The sequence below is a fragment of the Aquarana catesbeiana genome, linkage group LG03 (genome assembly GCF_042186555.1).
Source record: "Aquarana catesbeiana isolate 2022-GZ linkage group LG03, ASM4218655v1, whole genome shotgun sequence".
NCBI classification, from domain to species: Eukaryota; Metazoa; Chordata; class Amphibia; order Anura; family Ranidae; genus Aquarana; species Aquarana catesbeiana.
Genome location: NC_133326.1, coordinates 275742237 through 275760559, shown reverse-complemented (window position 1 = coordinate 275760559; position 18323 = coordinate 275742237). Strand labels below are relative to the sequence as shown.

Below are 18323 nucleotides of genomic sequence, written 5' to 3'. Positions count from 1 at the left end.
CCATTTAAAAAAAAAAATTTAATTGGCAATTCTTTTTACATTCAGCTGTCAGCGGGGAACCACTCATCGGTTGTTAATGACGGGGTTACCCGCTCCTTAACCAGGTTGTTTACTGGTTGTTAACGATGTCATTGACTGGTGGTTCCTTAACTATTGCATACTTATTTAAGCGTGTATTTATTTCCTTTTGTGAATTGATTAAACCCTGCTGGGCTGCATGCTCAGATAAGGGTCTGGTATGGATTTTGGGGGGACCCCACGCCATTTAAAAAAAAAAAAAATTTAATTGTCAATTTTTTTTACATTCACCTGTCAGCGGGGAACCACTCATCGGTTGTTAATGACGGGGTTACCCGCTCCTTAACCAGGTTGTTTACTGGTTGTTAACGATGTCATTGACTGGTGGTTCCTTAACTATTGCATACTTATTTAAGCGTGTATTTATTTCCTTTTGTGAATTGATTAAATTCTGTTTTATGCGGTATTTACTGAGCATTTTTTCTTTATACAGTAGATACTACACAAAGCAATAGTGAAATGACATTCTCAGGATCACCTGCAGTATTTGGGAAAGCACCTAAATACTGCATGCAATTTGCTTTTGTGAATGGAGTCCAATACATCTTATAAACATGCTATATTACAGTTAACTTTCATACCCCTTGTCCACACAAAGCCAACTAAGTTATAAGTTTAGGCCCACTTTAAATATGATACAGGAACAAGAACAATAAAAAGCAGTGTTGAAAAAGCTTAGACATTAAAGCAGATCAGTACAATTTATTTTCCATAAAAAGAGGTTTGTGTTTTAGCATAATGGACAGTTTGTTGTAAAATATTGTATTTACACATAAAAAAAGAAAAGAAACAATGACAGCGATGTTACTAACAAAGAATGGCAAGTGGTTATTATAGAAAGCTATGTAAAACATGTACCCAGATGGAAGAGAACTGCAGAGTGCCTGCATACTGACCTTGTGTAACTCCACAGGAGTTGGTGACATAATTTCTTTCATTTCTTGTTTGATTTTTCTCATAGCTACAGATTTTCTGCCCACATCAGATGGTAGCGTGTTGCTGCGGGTGCTCTGGCTGTAATGTGGTCTGACAGAGCTCTTCTCTTGGAAACTTGCTTGGCGACCCAGCTGTCCACGAGGCTGAGCATTGTCATGATTGAGGCTCAATGTGCTGCCAGACATGATGGTTGCCTTCAGCAGAAATATAAACAACAGATCTCATTCCTTCTTTCAGGGTTACGTGATTGAAAATACTAAAGAAACTAATCTTATAGCCTGTCATATGTATAAGCATTGGAAGGAATGAATAGAGGATTATAGTGCATTTGTAGTTACATGCTCAGCTTTATGTCCAAACATTAACTTATACAGGTTTTCTATAGCTATCAATCCAATTCAGACTACCTGATTCCAACTCTCCTGTGCAGGCTTAGATCTAGTGGCTGTGGGAAAATAGCACATATACTGGACACTGATAAATTGAGCTAATTATTTGTCTGAAGGCACAATCTGGGGAAGTCAATAAAACATTTATGATGATTTTCTGGCAGTAGTTACCTTTAAAACTATGTGTGCTTGATTCAGCCAAGCAGTTCAATACCAATACTAACACATGACAAATTCAGGTAGTTCTTATTACTGCCAGTTTAAGAACACAGCATCTGTGAATGGAGGGGGCGGAGCTATCATCCACCCATCCCCCATTCAGTGATCATGTTCCATTCATAGCACAAGAAAGTGCAGGCATAGTCCAGCTCTCTTGATGGGAGCTTCTGACAGCACACTGGTTTTATTAACTCCCACCTCACCGAAAGATTACAGTGGCAGGGGGGTTGGTGGACACCGCAAGATTTCTACTGAAAGCAGAAGAATCAGGACAACGGACATATCATATTGATTCCTCTGTTTTTAGTTTTAGCTAAACTTAGGCTTTAAAACAAGCTCTGAATCGGTGTCAGAGAGGGGCATGTTGTGCTGGGAAGCCAACATGAATGTGACAGCTTCCCACACAGGGCTCTATCCCCTACTTCATTCAACTGGTGGCCTGATGGGAAAATGTATACACTAGTTCCCCATCAGGTCTGCCTGATTAACAGCGCATGCCAGGGGGTGGATTAGGGGGTGGATTAGAAAGCCGCTAATGGACTAATTGGCTGCTATGGATTCGCCCACTGCTGTGCACCATCAATCAAAATCAAGATGGACCTGGTTTGGAACCAATCTTCCAGTTCCCCTTTAGCTTCTTCCTACCCTGCTACAAAATTTCTTGGTCAGGCTCCTGTCTGTGTGATGAGTGTAGTGGTCGGGGAGAACATGCACTGAGGAGGCAGTGTCCAGTATAGAGACTCCAACCTCAGTGCCACCCTCCAAGTTTCTGACAGGTACATGGATCTGGCACAAGCAGTGATAATTAGGGTGCGAAGACTCAATGTAATTACAAAGAGTGTCTACAACACCCCAAATATTGTTTATGAGCTCAAACAACACGTCAACAAGACACGTACTGAACAGAGCCTAATTATTTGAAAGGATAGCCTAACGAACCAAGAAAGGTGCATGTACCATCTCTGGCAGCGCACACTGCAAGTTAGTGTGTGGCGCTGCAACCCATACTCATCAGCAAGGTAGATTGTGGTGCAATTCAGAATGAATGACACTACACTACTCCAGTGCATGTAATGTTGAAAAAATGTCCATGGGATTTTAGGCTCCGTTCACAGTGCAGCGACATGGGATCCAACCTGCGAGACCCCAAGTATGACAACAAATTCAATGTTTCCCTATGAGAGCCATCTTAACTGATACTACATAAGTCGCTCCGACTTTGGAAAAGGTCCCTCCACTACTTTGGTCCGACTTGGGTGCAATTTCAACTCTTGTACAGGTTCCTAAAAAGCATCCAAGTCGGATCAAGTTAGAAGGAAGTCGCAGGGCAAAGTCGTACAACTTTGCTGTCGCAGCAGTGTGAACAGAGCTTTAAAATGCAACAAAGAAAACAGATTCGAGCTAGTATTGCACCGCAGTATAGAAAATTACACCTGGTTGGTTATTGTGGACAAAAGTCCTGTGCTCTGTCTTTTTTCTTTTCTGCTCTAGTTTAATAAAATAATGCTTTACTTTACAATTCTGTATTGTGCATCTGCCTGGTGGTTCAGACTAGATTACTAATTATAACAGAAAGTGACAGGTGGGGATAAAGCATATCATTGAATGACATCTGTAATGAAGAACATGCACAGACTTGTCAAAATTTTATCTAAATAAAAAACTGACAGTATATTTTGTGCCATGTTACATAAAGTCATTGCTGAAAGCACTGGGTTGTCAATAATCCTGATTGCATGGAAAATACATCTTACAGAAATAACGCAAAGATTTTTTTCTCAGGTAAAAATACTAATGGTTTTAAGAATAGTGTTATTTGTCATACAAAAAATGGCAGGAAATAGCTTAGGGCTATCATAAGAAATTATTGGGACATGTATAAACAGCAAAATGAATGAATACAAACAAATCCCTAAAATCTGTTTAATTTTTCAATCTGTAGCATAAAATAGTGAATTTCAAATATCAAAATGACCAGACTACAGCAGACACTGTGAATAGGGTTGTATTTGACACCAAGTGCATTATGTTTGTAACTTACAGTCTTGTGCAAAAGTTTGGGCACCCAAAATCAAAGAACATGTTTTGTAGATTTTTCTCAGTGTAAATTAGGTTAAAACAATCTCTACAGGAGACCAATATCACTTGCTCCAAATTGTATTGCACAATATGCTTTATTACGCTCTACCATCACAAAATATAGTTTTTAATGACACCTCATGTATATTTAGTTTATTTAGGCATATTGTTTTTTATGGTATATGTGTCTGCTTAATAAAAAAAATCTGGATGAAAAGGGTTTTTAGATAATACAGAAAAGCTGCTGTTTTGTGACTTCGTATTTTGAAAAAAAAAAAGAGGATAAAATTATGATTTTACAAGTGCTGTATCTATAAAGTTTTGCATGATGGGAAATTTGCACATAATAGAAGAGGTCAGATTACCTGATCTGCATACTTTTTCAGGTAAGTGGCTTCAAATATCAAAGCCAAAAGGTCAGCATGGCATAGTTTTTGCAGCAAAGACATCTGAAAGACCAAAAAATCTCTTGCAGAACATTCTTTTTCACAAAGAACCTGCAGGAAACTAGCTATCACAGAGGTAGTGGTGCATAGGTCTAGTGTGCAGAGCTTAGGGCTCTACACACTATGCACAAATTAACTCTACATTGCACAATAATCAGAAGGAATTCTTAGAAGTCAAGAAAACTTATAACTTAAATAAGTTGGAGGCATTGAATGAAAACTGCTTTAAAATCCAAGGTAGACTTGAAGGTAAAAAGGAAAACCATGAGAAGAAAAAGAAAATGCAATAATTGCTAAGTGTGGGGCGGATCTGTTATGCTTTGTGGTTGTAGGGCAGCCAGGGGCACAGGAAATAATAGGCTGGTACTGGAAAGAAAGAATTTTACTAATTAATGACATAACCTGGGAGCTGATGTCCTACAGACAGTAAAGAAATGAGGTCAGAAATGTAGAGACTACAGCGATTCAAATTTCCAATTTGGCTACAACTTGATTAAACGTTTAAAACCCATCTCGGGTTCATTTAAAAAAAAAACCTTTTAGATAGCATGGGGAATGGTCAGAACCTCTGTCAGGATTTAAATGCCCACTGCCCATTCTAACATCTGTCACCTAGAGATCAAACCGCATTAAAACAGAACTTTACTGCATATGATAACTACAAACCTAGTTTTTATTATTCAAAGCACACTCCCTCATCCATCCCTGTCTCCATGATTTGTTTTGCTAAAAAAATCCATTTTTTTTTTTAGCAGCCAACAGCATTTCTGGCCATGGCCATCTTGTGTAAGGGCAGATGATTCATGTAGCAGTTACTTCCTGGAATCCATCTGCCCTTCGCTCAAGCATGCAGGCAGGAGGGAGTGCTTAGCTGTGAAAACCCCTCCTGAAGACTCCTGGGATGTATGACATCATTTGCCTAGGCCAGTAAACCAGGAAGTAACTAATGAAATGTAAAAAATTAAATAGTATATTAAAGTGGTTGTAAAGCCTCACATATACCCAGTGAAGTGAATAGCCTCAGATGATACACAGAGATGAAACAAAGTTTTACTTGAATATCTGCTGTCTTCCCCATTCTACACCCTTTCAAAAGTACAGATTGTGTTAAAAATCTTTCTTCATCTTTAACAGTACATAGGGGAGGGTGGGGACACTGCAGTTACACTGTGTGAGAGCTGACTGGCACCCCCCCCCCCACCTAGGCAGAGGAACGAAGGAACATGCTGAATAGACAAGCTCAGTGCTCACCTCCCTCTATGCTCCTTCACCAACCTTATCTTTTAGCTCATTTTATCTAATGTGTCATAGAACATGTCAGAAGTGACTCAGGCTGATAACAGAGGAACGAAGCACAGAGAGAAACAACGCTTTGGGAAGAGACAAGTAAACACTACAGATATATGTGCTTAGTTCAAATTCCATGAATGGGGTAACAACCACTTTAAGTATAAAACAAGTCAATATTATATATTTTCCTATTTGCTAATACTAACAGCATAAGGATTAAAAAAAGTCAGTTTTGATTGAGAGAGTGAAGTTCCACTTTAACTGTTCCATAACGTACTAAAATAAAGTGCTGTCATCTTTTTGTGTGTCCCCGTCTCAAATCACTTCCTGCCTATGAGCAATCTCCCAAATAGGTGTAGCATCCTCCTAGTGTAAAGTAGGGTATTAAAATTAGTTAGCTCCACTGTAATCAAAGGAGCAGGGAGTTGGTTATTTAGGGTTGTTTAGTGATTCACATGCTGCTGCTCTCTTTTTCCCCTTGTCTTCTAGAGGATTCTAGAAGTATAGTGGAAGGAAGAACAGAGCAGCCAGCCTGAAAATGTATGGAACTCCAGCCAATCCCTGAGGTGTGCCCAGGAGTTGGTGGGAGAGCTCAAATAGTCTCAGGACTGAGGGGCAGCGTTCCTGGGTCCAGGCTTGCTGGAGGGGACCCCTGTCTGCCTCTGGGGCAGCTTTTTGGAGGATCTATAGGAAGACGCTGAGGTCCCAGCTAGGCTTAGCTGGGGGGGGGGGGGGGGGGGGCCTATTCGCATCTGGAATTCAAGGATTAAATTGTGCCTTGAGAAGCTTAACTGGAGAGAGCCAGGGGGAAGTTGCTGGGAAAGAGTCCAGCTGTCCTGTGGTAGTGTGAATCTGCATCTCCCCACTAGGCAGAGCCTGGTGCATATTGGCAGGAGGCAACCAATGATCCTGTGGCTAAGTGAGTAGCAACCCTATTGCTGAGGAGTTACTGATGGTGTGTAGCTTTTAAACTCTGGAAGGAGTACAGGTTACAGTCAGCACAGAACATCAAATGGGACATTCAGCAGTTGTACAGTACAGCCAGCAGTTTGTAAAGTGCAGCCAGCAGTATGTAAAGTGCAGATGGGAATTGAGAAGTCCTCAAGTTATCTAAGTTCTGTGGTTTTGTTTCACAAAAAAGCTTAATTGGTTTTCTTTCAGCAAGTGGCACAATCATACATGGTTATAAAAAGTCGTTAAAAAGCGGAAAAATAACATGAGAAGAGGAATGTCCGGATTGTGCCAGTAGAAAGAAACAGCAATGCCAAAACAGGTAGTGTTATCAAGGAGATCAGTTTGTTATTACGCTTGAAAAAAGTACTTATGGTTGGTATCTAGTCCACTAAGAGTTCCTCAGCCATTAGGCAGCCAATATTGCATGGTAGGCAGCCAAAGAAGAGCTAATTGGTTTGTTCATGGTAAAAAGGCTACACAGAGGAGGAATAGGGCTGAATCAGAGACAGGGGGGCGGAGGGTAAAGTAGTGGGAAAAGAGGTGTGGGTAAGGATTAGGAAGCCCATGTTGGGGCTTGGACCCTCCCATTGACGTCTTACCCTCTTTTTAAACCCTAATGTTTTGTAATCTATTGACTGAGGCCTCCCCATCTTCCTCTACCTCTTTAACTACTGGACCAACTGCCATCCATCCAAGTGCTTCTCACCATTCACCCCTGGACCCAGTTCTGCTAGCTCATCACCAAGCTGTACTAACAAAGTGTACATTGTTATTATCTTGTTTTATTGACCAAATGTTGCGACCACTCTTCCATTCTCGCATTAGAAATAAAACAAAAAAAAAAGTTAGGGCTTGAAGCATGAGAAAGTCCAGAGACTTAAATATTATTGAAAAACAACATATAAGATCAAGCGCCTGCTGGGAGAATTGTGATGAGGGGTTGATAACAGTCCTGAGAGTCCTAGCCGCTAGGAATGACTCCTGGGAGGGGGATAAAAGCTGCAAAAATTAATTCCATAAAGCGCTTGGACTCTGGTGTGTTGCTCCATGACAGTGAAGGAGGATAGAAACCAGTCTTACAAAAGGAACAGCCTCTATAGTTTTCTTGATATGAAAAGTAGTTTAATGACAAATAAATTAAAACTTACATAGGAACTGCCATCCCAAAACAGCCAATGTTCTATCCACAGGTATAGAATGTCCATAAGGTCATGCTTGTCCTTGAATGGAGGGGACCTGGGTGCCAGCAGTGTTGTGGGTATTGGTTGTAGATAATCCCAACGGCAGAGTGGGTGGATAACAAGCAGCTTCTGGTCCGTGCTGGAGATGGTATGTGCCCAGCCAGCGGCTCCACAAATCTCCTTGCAGTGGTTCAGTCGCGGCATCTAGCGATGACGTCGCACGCATGTGCCGACAGACACAGCAATACCAATAGGGATATGGAGAAGGCGCAGGGAAGCAGATCGTGTCCGTATTCCCGTCACCGCGACAACATGTTTCGCGCCCAGCGCTTTTTCAAGTCATGTGACGGGACAGACCAATAAGGTATAAAATACCAGAGGACCGGAAGTTGACAGGGGAAAGGGACGTGTGTTAGGCTGTGGACACACCTTTGACCCTTCCATCCGGGATTAGACTATTATTTTGTTAATACGCTATGATAAAATCATATTGAGAAGAACATATAATAAAAACAATGCTTATCAGTTTCATATAGTTCTGATTATACCAATTGATGAGCAAAATTAATGAAGAAAAAAAAAAAAGGGGGGAAGGCGAAAAAGAAAAGAAAATCACAATGGACACACAGAGTATCTCACAAAATTTAGTACACCCCTCGCATTTTTGTAAATATTTTATTCTATCTTTTCATGTGACAACAGTGAAGAAATGACACTTTGCTACAATGTAAAGTAGTGAGTGTAAGCTTGTATAACAGTGTAAATTTGCTGTCCCCTCAAAATAACTCAACATACAGCCATTAATGTCTAAACCGCTGGCAAAAAAAGTGAGTACACCCCTAAGTGAAAATATCCAAATTGGCCCCAAGGTGTCAATATTTTGTGTGGCCACCATTATTTTCCAGCACTGCCTTAACCCTCTTGGACATGGAGTTGACCAGGGCTTCACAGGTTGCCACTGGAGTCCTTTTCCACTCCTCCATGACAATATAACAGGGCTGGTGGATGTTGGAGACCTTGTGCTCCTCCACCTTCTGTTTGAGGATGCCCCACAGATGCTCAATAGGGTTTAGGTCTGTAGACATGCTTGGCCAGTCCATCACCTTTACCCTCAAATTCTTTAGCAAGGCAGTGGTCATCTTGAAGGCGTGTTTGGGGTTGTTATGTTGGAATACTGCCCTGCGGCCCAGTCTCCGAAGGGAGGGAATCATGCTCTGCTTCAGTATGTCACAGTACATGTTGGCATTGATGGTTCTCTCAATGAACTGTAGCTCTCCAGTGCTGGCAGCACTCATGCAGCCCCAGACCATGACACTCTCACCACCATGATTGACTGTAGGCAAGATACACTTGTCTTTGTACTCCTCGCCTGGTTGCCGCCACAGACACTTGACACCATCTGAACCAAATAAGTTTATCTGATCTCATCAGACCACAGGACATGGTTCCAGTAATCCATGTCCTTAGTCTGCTCGTCTTCAGCAAACTGTTTGCGGACTTTCTTGTACATCATCTTTAGCAGAGGCTTCCTTCTGGGACAACAGCCATGCAGACCAATCTGATGCAGTGTATGGCCTGAGAACTGACAGGCTGACCCCCACACTCCTTCAACCTCTGCAGCAATGCTGGCAGCACTCATACGTCTATTTCCCAAAGACAACCCCTGGATATGACGCTGAGCACGTGCATCCAACTTCTTTGGTCAACCATGGCAAGGTCTGTTCTGAGTGGAACCTGTCCTGTTAAACTGCTGTATGGTCTTGGCCAACGTGCTGCAGCTCAGTTTCAGGGTCTTGGCAATCTTCTTATAGCCTAGGCCATCTTTATGTAGAGCAACAATTCTTTCTTTCAGATCCTCAGAAAGTTCTTTGCCATGAGGTGCCATGCTGAACTTCCAGTGACCAGTTTGAGAGAGTGAGAGCGATAACATCATATTTAACACACCTGACCTTCTAACACTAACGAGTCATACGACACCGGGGAGGGAAAATTGCTAATTGGGCCCAATTTGGACACTTTCACTTAGGGGTGTATTCACTTTTGTTGCCGACAGTTTAGACATTAATGGCTGTGTGTTGAGTTATTTTGAGGGGACAGCAAATTTACACTGTTATACAAGCTGTACACTCACTACTTTACATTGTAACAAAGTGTCATTTCTTCAGTGTTGTCACATGAAAAGATATAATAAAATATTAATATTTACTTTAAAAATGTGAGGGGTGTACTCACTTTTGTGAGATACTGTATAATATATGCACACACATATAGCTATAAAAAATATTATGAAATGTTAATATAGTGTTGTAAATAAACTGTAAATTTAAAATAACCAATTCCCACGACACCGCTGGCTCAGCGACACAGCCAGGTCCCCTCCATCCTAGGACAAGCATGGCCCTATGAACATTCTATACCTGTGGGTAGAACACTGGCTGTTTTGGGATGGCAGCTGGGAAGTTTTAATTTATTTGTCATTAAAACTACTTTTCATATCAAGGCTGTTCCTATTGCAAGACTGATTTCTATTCTCCTTCACTGTCACGGAGCAATACACCAGAGACCAAGCGCTTTATGGAATTCATTTTTGCAGCTTAAATATTATTAAAAATCCACAGTTGAATCCTAAACATACAGTTAAAGCAAGGATAGTTCTAAACAAAAAACTTACACTGAAAAAAATCTTAAAAATAGAACACAAAATTTGATTGCTGGGTAAAAGATTGATATCTGAAATTTGGGATTTCTGACAAATGTATTCTTAGTAAGTACTGACAATTCAGTACTCCGTTGTGTTTTATTGGGAAAATGTGCATTCCAATTTGTAAAAACATAGTATGTATTCCTGCAGAATTTGAATTACCTCTGCCTCACTGAGAATATCATTTGAGCAGTGGGGGTCCAGATTTTGGCATAAGACTATACATTTCCTCAATCAGAAGCAACATGTTTGTATATTTAGGCATTACAAGCACGTCTAGCAAGCAGCACCCCATTCACAGAGTCCCAGTCCCAAGGCATTAAATAGGACTCAATGCAAGTACACCATTGTTACAATTGTTTCACTGATCGTACCCATCATGTACCTTTACTTAAGTGCTGTATGTAAAACATAATTTGGATTTTCTAATTGATCTACAGTATTACTCCATTTATACATGTCCCATTCATCAGGCATATGCAGTTGATATAGGAAGAACCAAAGGCTTTTTAGATTCACTCAACACACAAGCAGAGGACATACTTTTCTGAAAGATTGACATGCTATCAGCCAGCACACAGAGCAGCCTTTTAAAAACAGGCAAATATTCTGGTGATGGGATGTATGGGAACATACAAGATGTTCTGATAACTGTGGGGTAGCTGGCATATTTATATGCTTTGCATTAGACGCCATTGATGTGAGATTCTGTTGACTTGTACAAGGATGAAAACTCTTGCAATCAGATTTTTATGATAATTCATCACTGCTGATGATCACATTGTACTGCTGCAAAATCTATCACATATAATCCCCCCTCCCAGGTGTAACTGTTTGGCCTAGAAAATACTTGATTGCAGATTTGTTTACATGAACAATGCTTGTGGCTGAAGCTGCTTCCCTACCACTCTCCTAAAATAAACTTTGGTGTTCCTTTATAATATGCTCTTTCAAGGCTAACAAAAATAATCGAAAGCAGTGTCCACAGGTGAGGCTGCTTGATTCAGAGTAGTATGAGTGCCTCCCCAAGCTAATATATGGCCCTGAGGCTGGAAAATGGCTGCTTTCAATGGATGTTATGAGTCTTTGTTGCGTCAAATAACCAGGAATCTAGCAAAATTAATTTAGCAGGTTATACACAACTAAATCTAAATGATCATTTGATTTTCCATCTAAGAGTCGGTTCACACTGAGGCAGCATGACTTGCAGCGCGACTGCCTCAGGCGACTTGAACACGACAGCAGCGGCGGCTTGCAAAACGACTTCTATATAGAAGTCAATGCAAGTCGCCTCAAGTTGCCCCCAAAGTAGTACAGGAACCTTTTTCTAAGTTGGAGCGGCGCAATTAGAACAGTTCCATTGTACAGAACGGGATGCGACTTGTCAGGCGGCTAAGTCGCCTGACAAGTCGTCCCAGTGTGAAACGGCTCTAAATGTTCCCATCACAGAAGGCATGCGGAATAATCACTTTCAAGTACATGGCCAGGTGTGAAATATCTAATTGTCCTGTGCATAAGTACCTTTATAGCTCTGAAAGCAAACCTGTCATGTTGGGGTTGATTTACTAAAGGAAAATAGGCTGTTCACTTTGGAAGGTAATTTTCCCCAGAGCTTAGTGACATTGGAGAAATTTCACTTGGCAAAGAATACCCAGTCACATACAAGGGGAGGAAAAAAAAAACAGCATTACTCTTTTGTTCATTAAAGGACACAGCCAAATCATTAAGCGGATGGGTTTGATGCTGCCACCTGCAGGAGCAGGACACAATGTGCAGACAAAGAACAAACAAACCACACCCTAGGGGTAGCCCTATGCTGGAGTCCAAACCCTCCATCTAAAAGACACAGATTTGTTTTCTGCCAAGCACTCTATTTGGAAGACCTACTCATTCATCACCTCAGAGGGTCCTCGCAAGGGATAGGCAGCATCGTCCTCCACCATTTCTCAGTGGGTGTGGTTTCTTGTTTGGTCCATTAGTTATAACTCCACTCTTGTTATAACTGGCAGTGCTTTGGGTTGTCTTATTCTTATTCTAATTCAATCTAATCATTCTTATTCTAATGATCTGGTTTCCTTAACTATAAAATCTTATTTCTGAGTTCACTGAAGGATACAGCACTCACCCAATTTTTGGCTCACCCAATTTCAGGCTGCCTCTAGGGTACTTTTTTTTTTTTCTTTTTGGCTGAACATTACCATCCTGCTCCAGGTGGCGATATCAAACCCATTTGTCTAAAGACAGGGAAATGGATTTTAGGGTGAGTACAAAAGTCCCTCAGCAGAGCTTCACCTCATTCACTAAGCTCTGGGAAGAATTCCACTGCAAAGTGCAACTTCCCTTGCATAGTTAACACTATTTGCTTTTAGTTAATCAACCCAGTTGTTTCATAAACTAAACTGACAGCACAGATGAATAGAAGGCACCCTCCCACCACAACACACTGATTGGATGCTGGTTTTCCAGCAAACTCATTCGACAGAAGCTGTTTGTAAGAGCAGCTACTGTAAAGCAGACAGCTGTATACATGGGCTGAAAGTCAGCCGGAACCTGCCGAACCTACTGTTTTTCGGCCAATCTTTGTCCTGTGTGTACCCAGCTTTAGACTTTTCAGACAACCAACAAGGTATGTAAACCAAAGATAAGATAGGGAATAAAGGTGTCAGTCATCTGTGCTGTCCCTTTTACTGGATATGTAATATACATATGGGAATATGGAAGCATTGTTCAGCTTTCTAGGCTAAGACCAGGATCCTTTACAAATTGACGGTTAGGGATGCACCCTTTATGAAATGTGTTTGAAAAGAATGTATGCATATAATTAAAAAATATAAAACATCAGTTTTACAAACTTGTAAAACTAGAAAATATTTAATTGTTAAAACTATTAGACTTCCTAGACTTTTAACAAGGTAAGTGTACATATTTAATTTACAATAGTAAGGGTCAGTTTTTAATTTAAATAATGATAAGAGTATGCAGTAACAGGCTATGTATCTACATGCTGTATCAACTTGCATACATTGTACTCTAGCTGTAACAAGCAGGCAGGTAAATCAACACACAAAAAGCAACACAAAGGGATTGTATACCAAAAGTATCATGTTCTTAGAACATTTATCAGGTTTTTCCTGTAAAGATAACAAAACGTAATTACCAAAAGAAACAAGAAAACGATTGACATTCTGTTTATCAGTGTAAAAATATTACCTCTAGTTCTCTGAGAATTCCTGACTGGCCACAAGTTTCTAGATCCTCCAGTGCCTGAGACCAGAAATTTTCCTCTCGGTCAGCTTCAGGGTCCTCTGGGCCTCCAGGAAACCTGCCACAGAATAGGTTTAAGGGAATGTATGGTGTTTATGTATAGGTTCCCTTGATTTATTGTGCTTGGGACACAAAACAATCATTTTTCCCCCATTCTGGCTCCTGTCTTGGCTTTGCTGTAAATAACCAATGCTGGTAATAGACAACAATAGTAAGAGCTCAAACTGAACAAATCAGAGGCAAGCCACACACTTCTGTTCTGCACATATGGCAAAATCTGGATTTTCATTTCAAGAAAAAGTGAGCAGGCAATGAGAGACTGTCAATTTAAGGGTCTGTTTACATTAAGTGCTATGACACGGCGCTGGGCAGATTTGCCCATTCCAACAGCAAGATAAGGCAAAATACCTTTTGTACTATCAGGGCAGTTCATACTACCCCACTGTGGGGGTGTGCACTGAAAAATCCATGGAAGGCAGCGTTTTTTTTTTTAGCACAGCATGGAGCAACAAAATCCACCATCTCTCGCTGGTATACAGCTAGTAAAACTTGAAGAAATGTCAGTGGTGGAAAGTAGTGGCCAGATTCATCCAATGCCATTGGTGTTAGAGAAGAACAACATCACTGACTACTAAAGAACACCACCACTGACTTTAGATCATTGCCTATTCTAGGCATATACAGCCAGATCAGGTCATTTCTATGACCATTGTAAGAAAAACACCATCATTTTCCAGTATAAAAACTGCTACATGACCACCTAAGATCATTTTTTAGAGGCACAGGGACACGAAGAACCAGCAATTCATTTGGCAGAATTTACCCCAAGACACATTTAAACTCAGAAAAGCAGAATTCTACAGGCAGACTCCTGGGTCTAACTTGTCTGGATTATCTAATTAACATTGTTTCAAGCTGCAGACATCCTAGAATGAGGCTGTATTACTTACCCACAGGCTGCAGGCCTGTCCCACTCATCATCACTAAGCCCTGTGTCCTGGAAATGATTATTAGCTGGTCTACTCAAAGGAGACAGACTGCCCTTCTGCTTGGGGCTCCTCCATTCAAATGCATTGAAACTGAATCCTGACGCTTGAAAGTTTGGACCTAGAAATTGACATAAAAATTTACAAAAAACAAAGAGCTCTCTTTCAAGACTACTACTTCTGCACTTTTCCATAAAGTTTCAAATCACCTTCACAATTTAGACTAGGATGTAATACAGTTTTTCCCATGATTGCTGAGCTAAACTGACATTCAGTGTATTACCAAAAGAACAGAGTATTCAGAAGAACCTGAAATCTCTGAGGGCACCAGCACAGATGGCTAGGATGATGCACAAAGTACAACACACCAAGCAACAAGCAGATCAAGAATCAGTGAAATAAGAATTCCACCATGGCAACGTTTTTAAAATGAAGTGACATTTCAGCTCTACAGAACAATTTCACCAATGGTGTAATTTATCTAAGATGATATATGAGATAAGCTCAGCTATTTATGTTATTTACCTTGGCTTCCAAAAGCTGTGTCCACAGCAGAGCCATCCCAGGACTCCACTGCGCTATCCACACTTGGCACTGTGGTAGAGTAAATATCAGAGAGGTTGCTGGATTTCTGAGTGACAGGAGTGTCATCGTCAGCGTCACACAGCTCACTTACTCTGCTCGGTGATGCAAATGTATTTGGACTTGTTGCTTAAAGACAAAAAATTCATATAGACATGTTGAGTAAAAGCTACACAACCAATGCATATTTCTGTAGCAGAGAAAAACACCACTGAAATAAAAACTAAGGGATTGATTTACTAAAGGCAAATCCACTTTGCACTACAAGTGCAGTTGCTGTAGATCTGAAATGAGATCTGCTAATTTCTATTATTCAATCATGTACAAACAAAAATGCTGTTTTTTTTATTTTCCTTGCATGCCCTCCAGGGGTGGATCCGGGGGGGGGGGGGGGGGGTCAATTGCCCCAAAAAGAAAATAATGAGCAGGCTGTACTGATGCCAACCCCCCACCAGCCGTTGATGACACAGGGCAGCGGCGCCGAAACTGACAGGGTCTGTGAAGGGAGTGACACAGACAGACCCGCAGCTGCGGGGGATTTACACCCCTCCTCCTCCTCCTTAAGCCGAGCATTCACCTGGCAATGGCCTCCTATTGGCTACATTCAGGGCCAATGGCTGGGAAACTAGCAGCTAGAGGATTATGGGACATGTAGCCCCGGATACCAGCATTGCCCCAGGATGATTCCCTGAGAGGACTGCAGCCCCCAGCATGCCAAGCGGGAGGGGGAAGAGGAAGAGAGGAGAAGAGGGACCATGAGGCTGTCGGGTGGAGGAAGCCAGTGATTCTATTATTATCCTCCAAGGTAAGAACTTTCCTCCAGGTGGGGGGAGCAGAATACAGGCTTCCATAGAGGTATGGGACCTTATCACTGGCTACATCCACCCTTTCCTCACCTCCACCTGGCTGCTCCCACCCTGTCCTCCCCTCCACTGGGCTGCTCCCACCCTGTCATCCACCTTGCCCTCCTCTCCACTGGGCTGCTCCCACCCTGTCATCCACCTTGTCCTCCCCTCCACCTGGCGGCTCCCGCCCTGTCCTCCCCTCCACCTGGCGGCTCCCGCCCTGCCCTCCCCTCCACCTGGCTGCATCCACCTTGTCCTCCCCTCCACCTGGCGGCATCCACCTTGTCCTCCCCTCCACCTGGCGGCATCCACCTTGTCCTCCCCTCCACCTGGCTGCATCTACCCTGTCCTCCCCTCCACCTGGCTGCTCCCACCCTGTCCTCCCCTCCACCTGGCTGCTCCCACCCTGTCCTCCCCTCCACCTGGCTAAATCCGTCCTGTCCTCCCCTCCACCTGGCTAAATCCGTCCTGTCCTCCCCTCCACCTGGCTAAATCCGCCCTGTCCGCCCCTCCACCTGGCTAAATCCGCCCTGTCCTCCCCTCTACATGGCTGCATCCACCCTTTACTTCCCTCTACATGGCTGCATCCACCCTTTACTTCCCTCCACCTGGCTGCTCCCACCCTGTCCTCCCCTCCACCTGGCTGCTCCCACCCTGTCCTCCCCTCCACCTGGCTGCATCTACCCTGTCCTCCCCTCCACCTGTCTGCATCTACCCTGTCCTCCCCTCCACCTGGCTGCATCGACCCTGTCCTCCCCTCTACATGGCTGCATCCACCCTTTACTTCCCTCCACCTGGCTGCTCCCACCCTGTACTTCCCTCCACCTGGCTGCTCCCACCCTGTACTTCCCTCCATCTGGCTGCTCCCAGCCTGTCCTCCAATCCACCTGGCTAAATCCGCCCTGTCCTCCCGTCCACCTGGCTGCATCTACCCTGTCCTCCCCTCCACCTGGCTAAATCCGCCCTGTCCTCCCCTCCACCTGGCTGCTCCCACCCTGTCCTCCCCTCCACCTGGCTGCTCCCACCCTGTCCTCCCCTCCACCTGGCTGCATCAACCCTATGCTCCCCTCCACCTGGCTGCATCAACCCTATCCTCCCCTCTACATGGCTGCATCCACCCTTTACTTCCCTCCACCTGGCTGCTCCCACCCTGTCCTCCCCTCCACCTGGCTAAATCCGCCCTGTCCTCCCCTCCACCTGGCTGCTCCCGCCCTGTCCTCCCCTCCACCTGGCTGCCCCCGCCCTGTCCTCCCCTCCACCTGGCTGCATCTACCCTGTCCTCCCCTCCACCTGGCTGCATCTACCCTGTCCTCCCCTCCACCTGGCTGCTCCCGCCCTGTCCTCCCCGCCACCTGGCGGCATCCACCCTGTCCTCCCCTCAACCTGGCTGCCCCCGCCCTGTCCTCCCCTCCACCTGGCTGCATCTACCCTGTCCTCCCCTCCACCTGGCTGCATCTACCCTGTCCTCCCCTCCACCTGGCTGCTCCCGCCCTGTCCTCCCCGCCACCTGGCGGCATCCACCCTGTCCTCCCCTCCACCTGGCTGCTCCCGCCCTGTCCTCCCCTCCACCTGGCTGCTCAAGCCCTGTCCTCCCCTCCACCTGGCTGCTCCCGCCCTGTCCTCCCCTCCACCTGGCAACATCCGCCCTGTCCTCCCCTCCACCTGGCAACATCCGCCCTGTCCTCCCCTCCACCTGGCAACATCCGCCCTGTTCTCCCCTCCACCTGGCTACTCCCACCCTGTCCTCCCCTCCACCTGGCTACTCCCACCCTGTCCTCCCCTCCACCTGGCTAAATACGGCCTGTCCTCCCCTCCACCTGGCTGCTCCCACCCTGTCCTCCCCGCCACCTGGCGGCATCCACCCTGTCCTCCCCTCCACCTGGCTGCTCCCACCCTGTCCTCCCCGCCACCTGGCGGCATCCACCCTGTCCTCCCCTCCACCTGGCTGCTCCCGCCCTGTCCTCCCCTCCACCTGGCTGCTCCCACCCTGTCCTCCCCTCCACCTGGCTGCTCCCACCCTGTCCTCCACTCCACCAGGCTGCAACCACCAATACTTTTTCAAGACACTGGGGGTTATTTACGAAAAGCAAATCCACTTTGCACTACAAGTGCACTCAGAAGTGCGGTCGCTGTAAATCCAAGGGGGACATGCAAGGGAAATAAAAACAGCTTGCACATGACTGGATGATAAAATCAGCAGAGCTTCCCCTCATTTCAGATCTACCCCTCAGATTTACAGTGACTGCACTTCCAAGTGCACTTGCAGTGCAAAGTGGATTTGCCTTTCGTAAATAACCCCCACTGTATATTTATATATGTATATATAATTGCATTTTATAGTTGCCCCCCCCTACTTTTGTCCCTGTACGCCCA

The 18323-nt window shown here is 44.1% G+C and overlaps 1 protein-coding gene across 10 annotated transcripts in view; it reads right to left on the bottom strand.

The window, feature by feature from the left end:
• GRIP1 (glutamate receptor interacting protein 1) overlaps positions 1-18323 on the bottom strand; it is a 900266-nt gene that overhangs the window by 6918 nt on the left and 875025 nt on the right. For 7 of the 10 annotated variants that reach the window (XM_073620100.1, XM_073620096.1, XM_073620097.1 and 4 more), the window contains 5 exons: positions 15049-15234; positions 14488-14644; positions 13484-13595; positions 13366-13404; positions 975-1208 (listed from right to left, as the gene is read on the bottom strand). In XM_073620100.1, the coding sequence (XP_073476201.1) occupies positions 975-1208; positions 13366-13404; positions 13484-13595; positions 14488-14644; positions 15049-15234 (728 nt within the window). The remainder of the gene's footprint in view (positions 1-974; positions 1209-13365; positions 13405-13483; positions 13596-14487; positions 14645-15048; positions 15235-18323) is intronic. The other 3 variants (XM_073620098.1, XM_073620105.1, XM_073620106.1) reach the window with 1 other exon arrangement.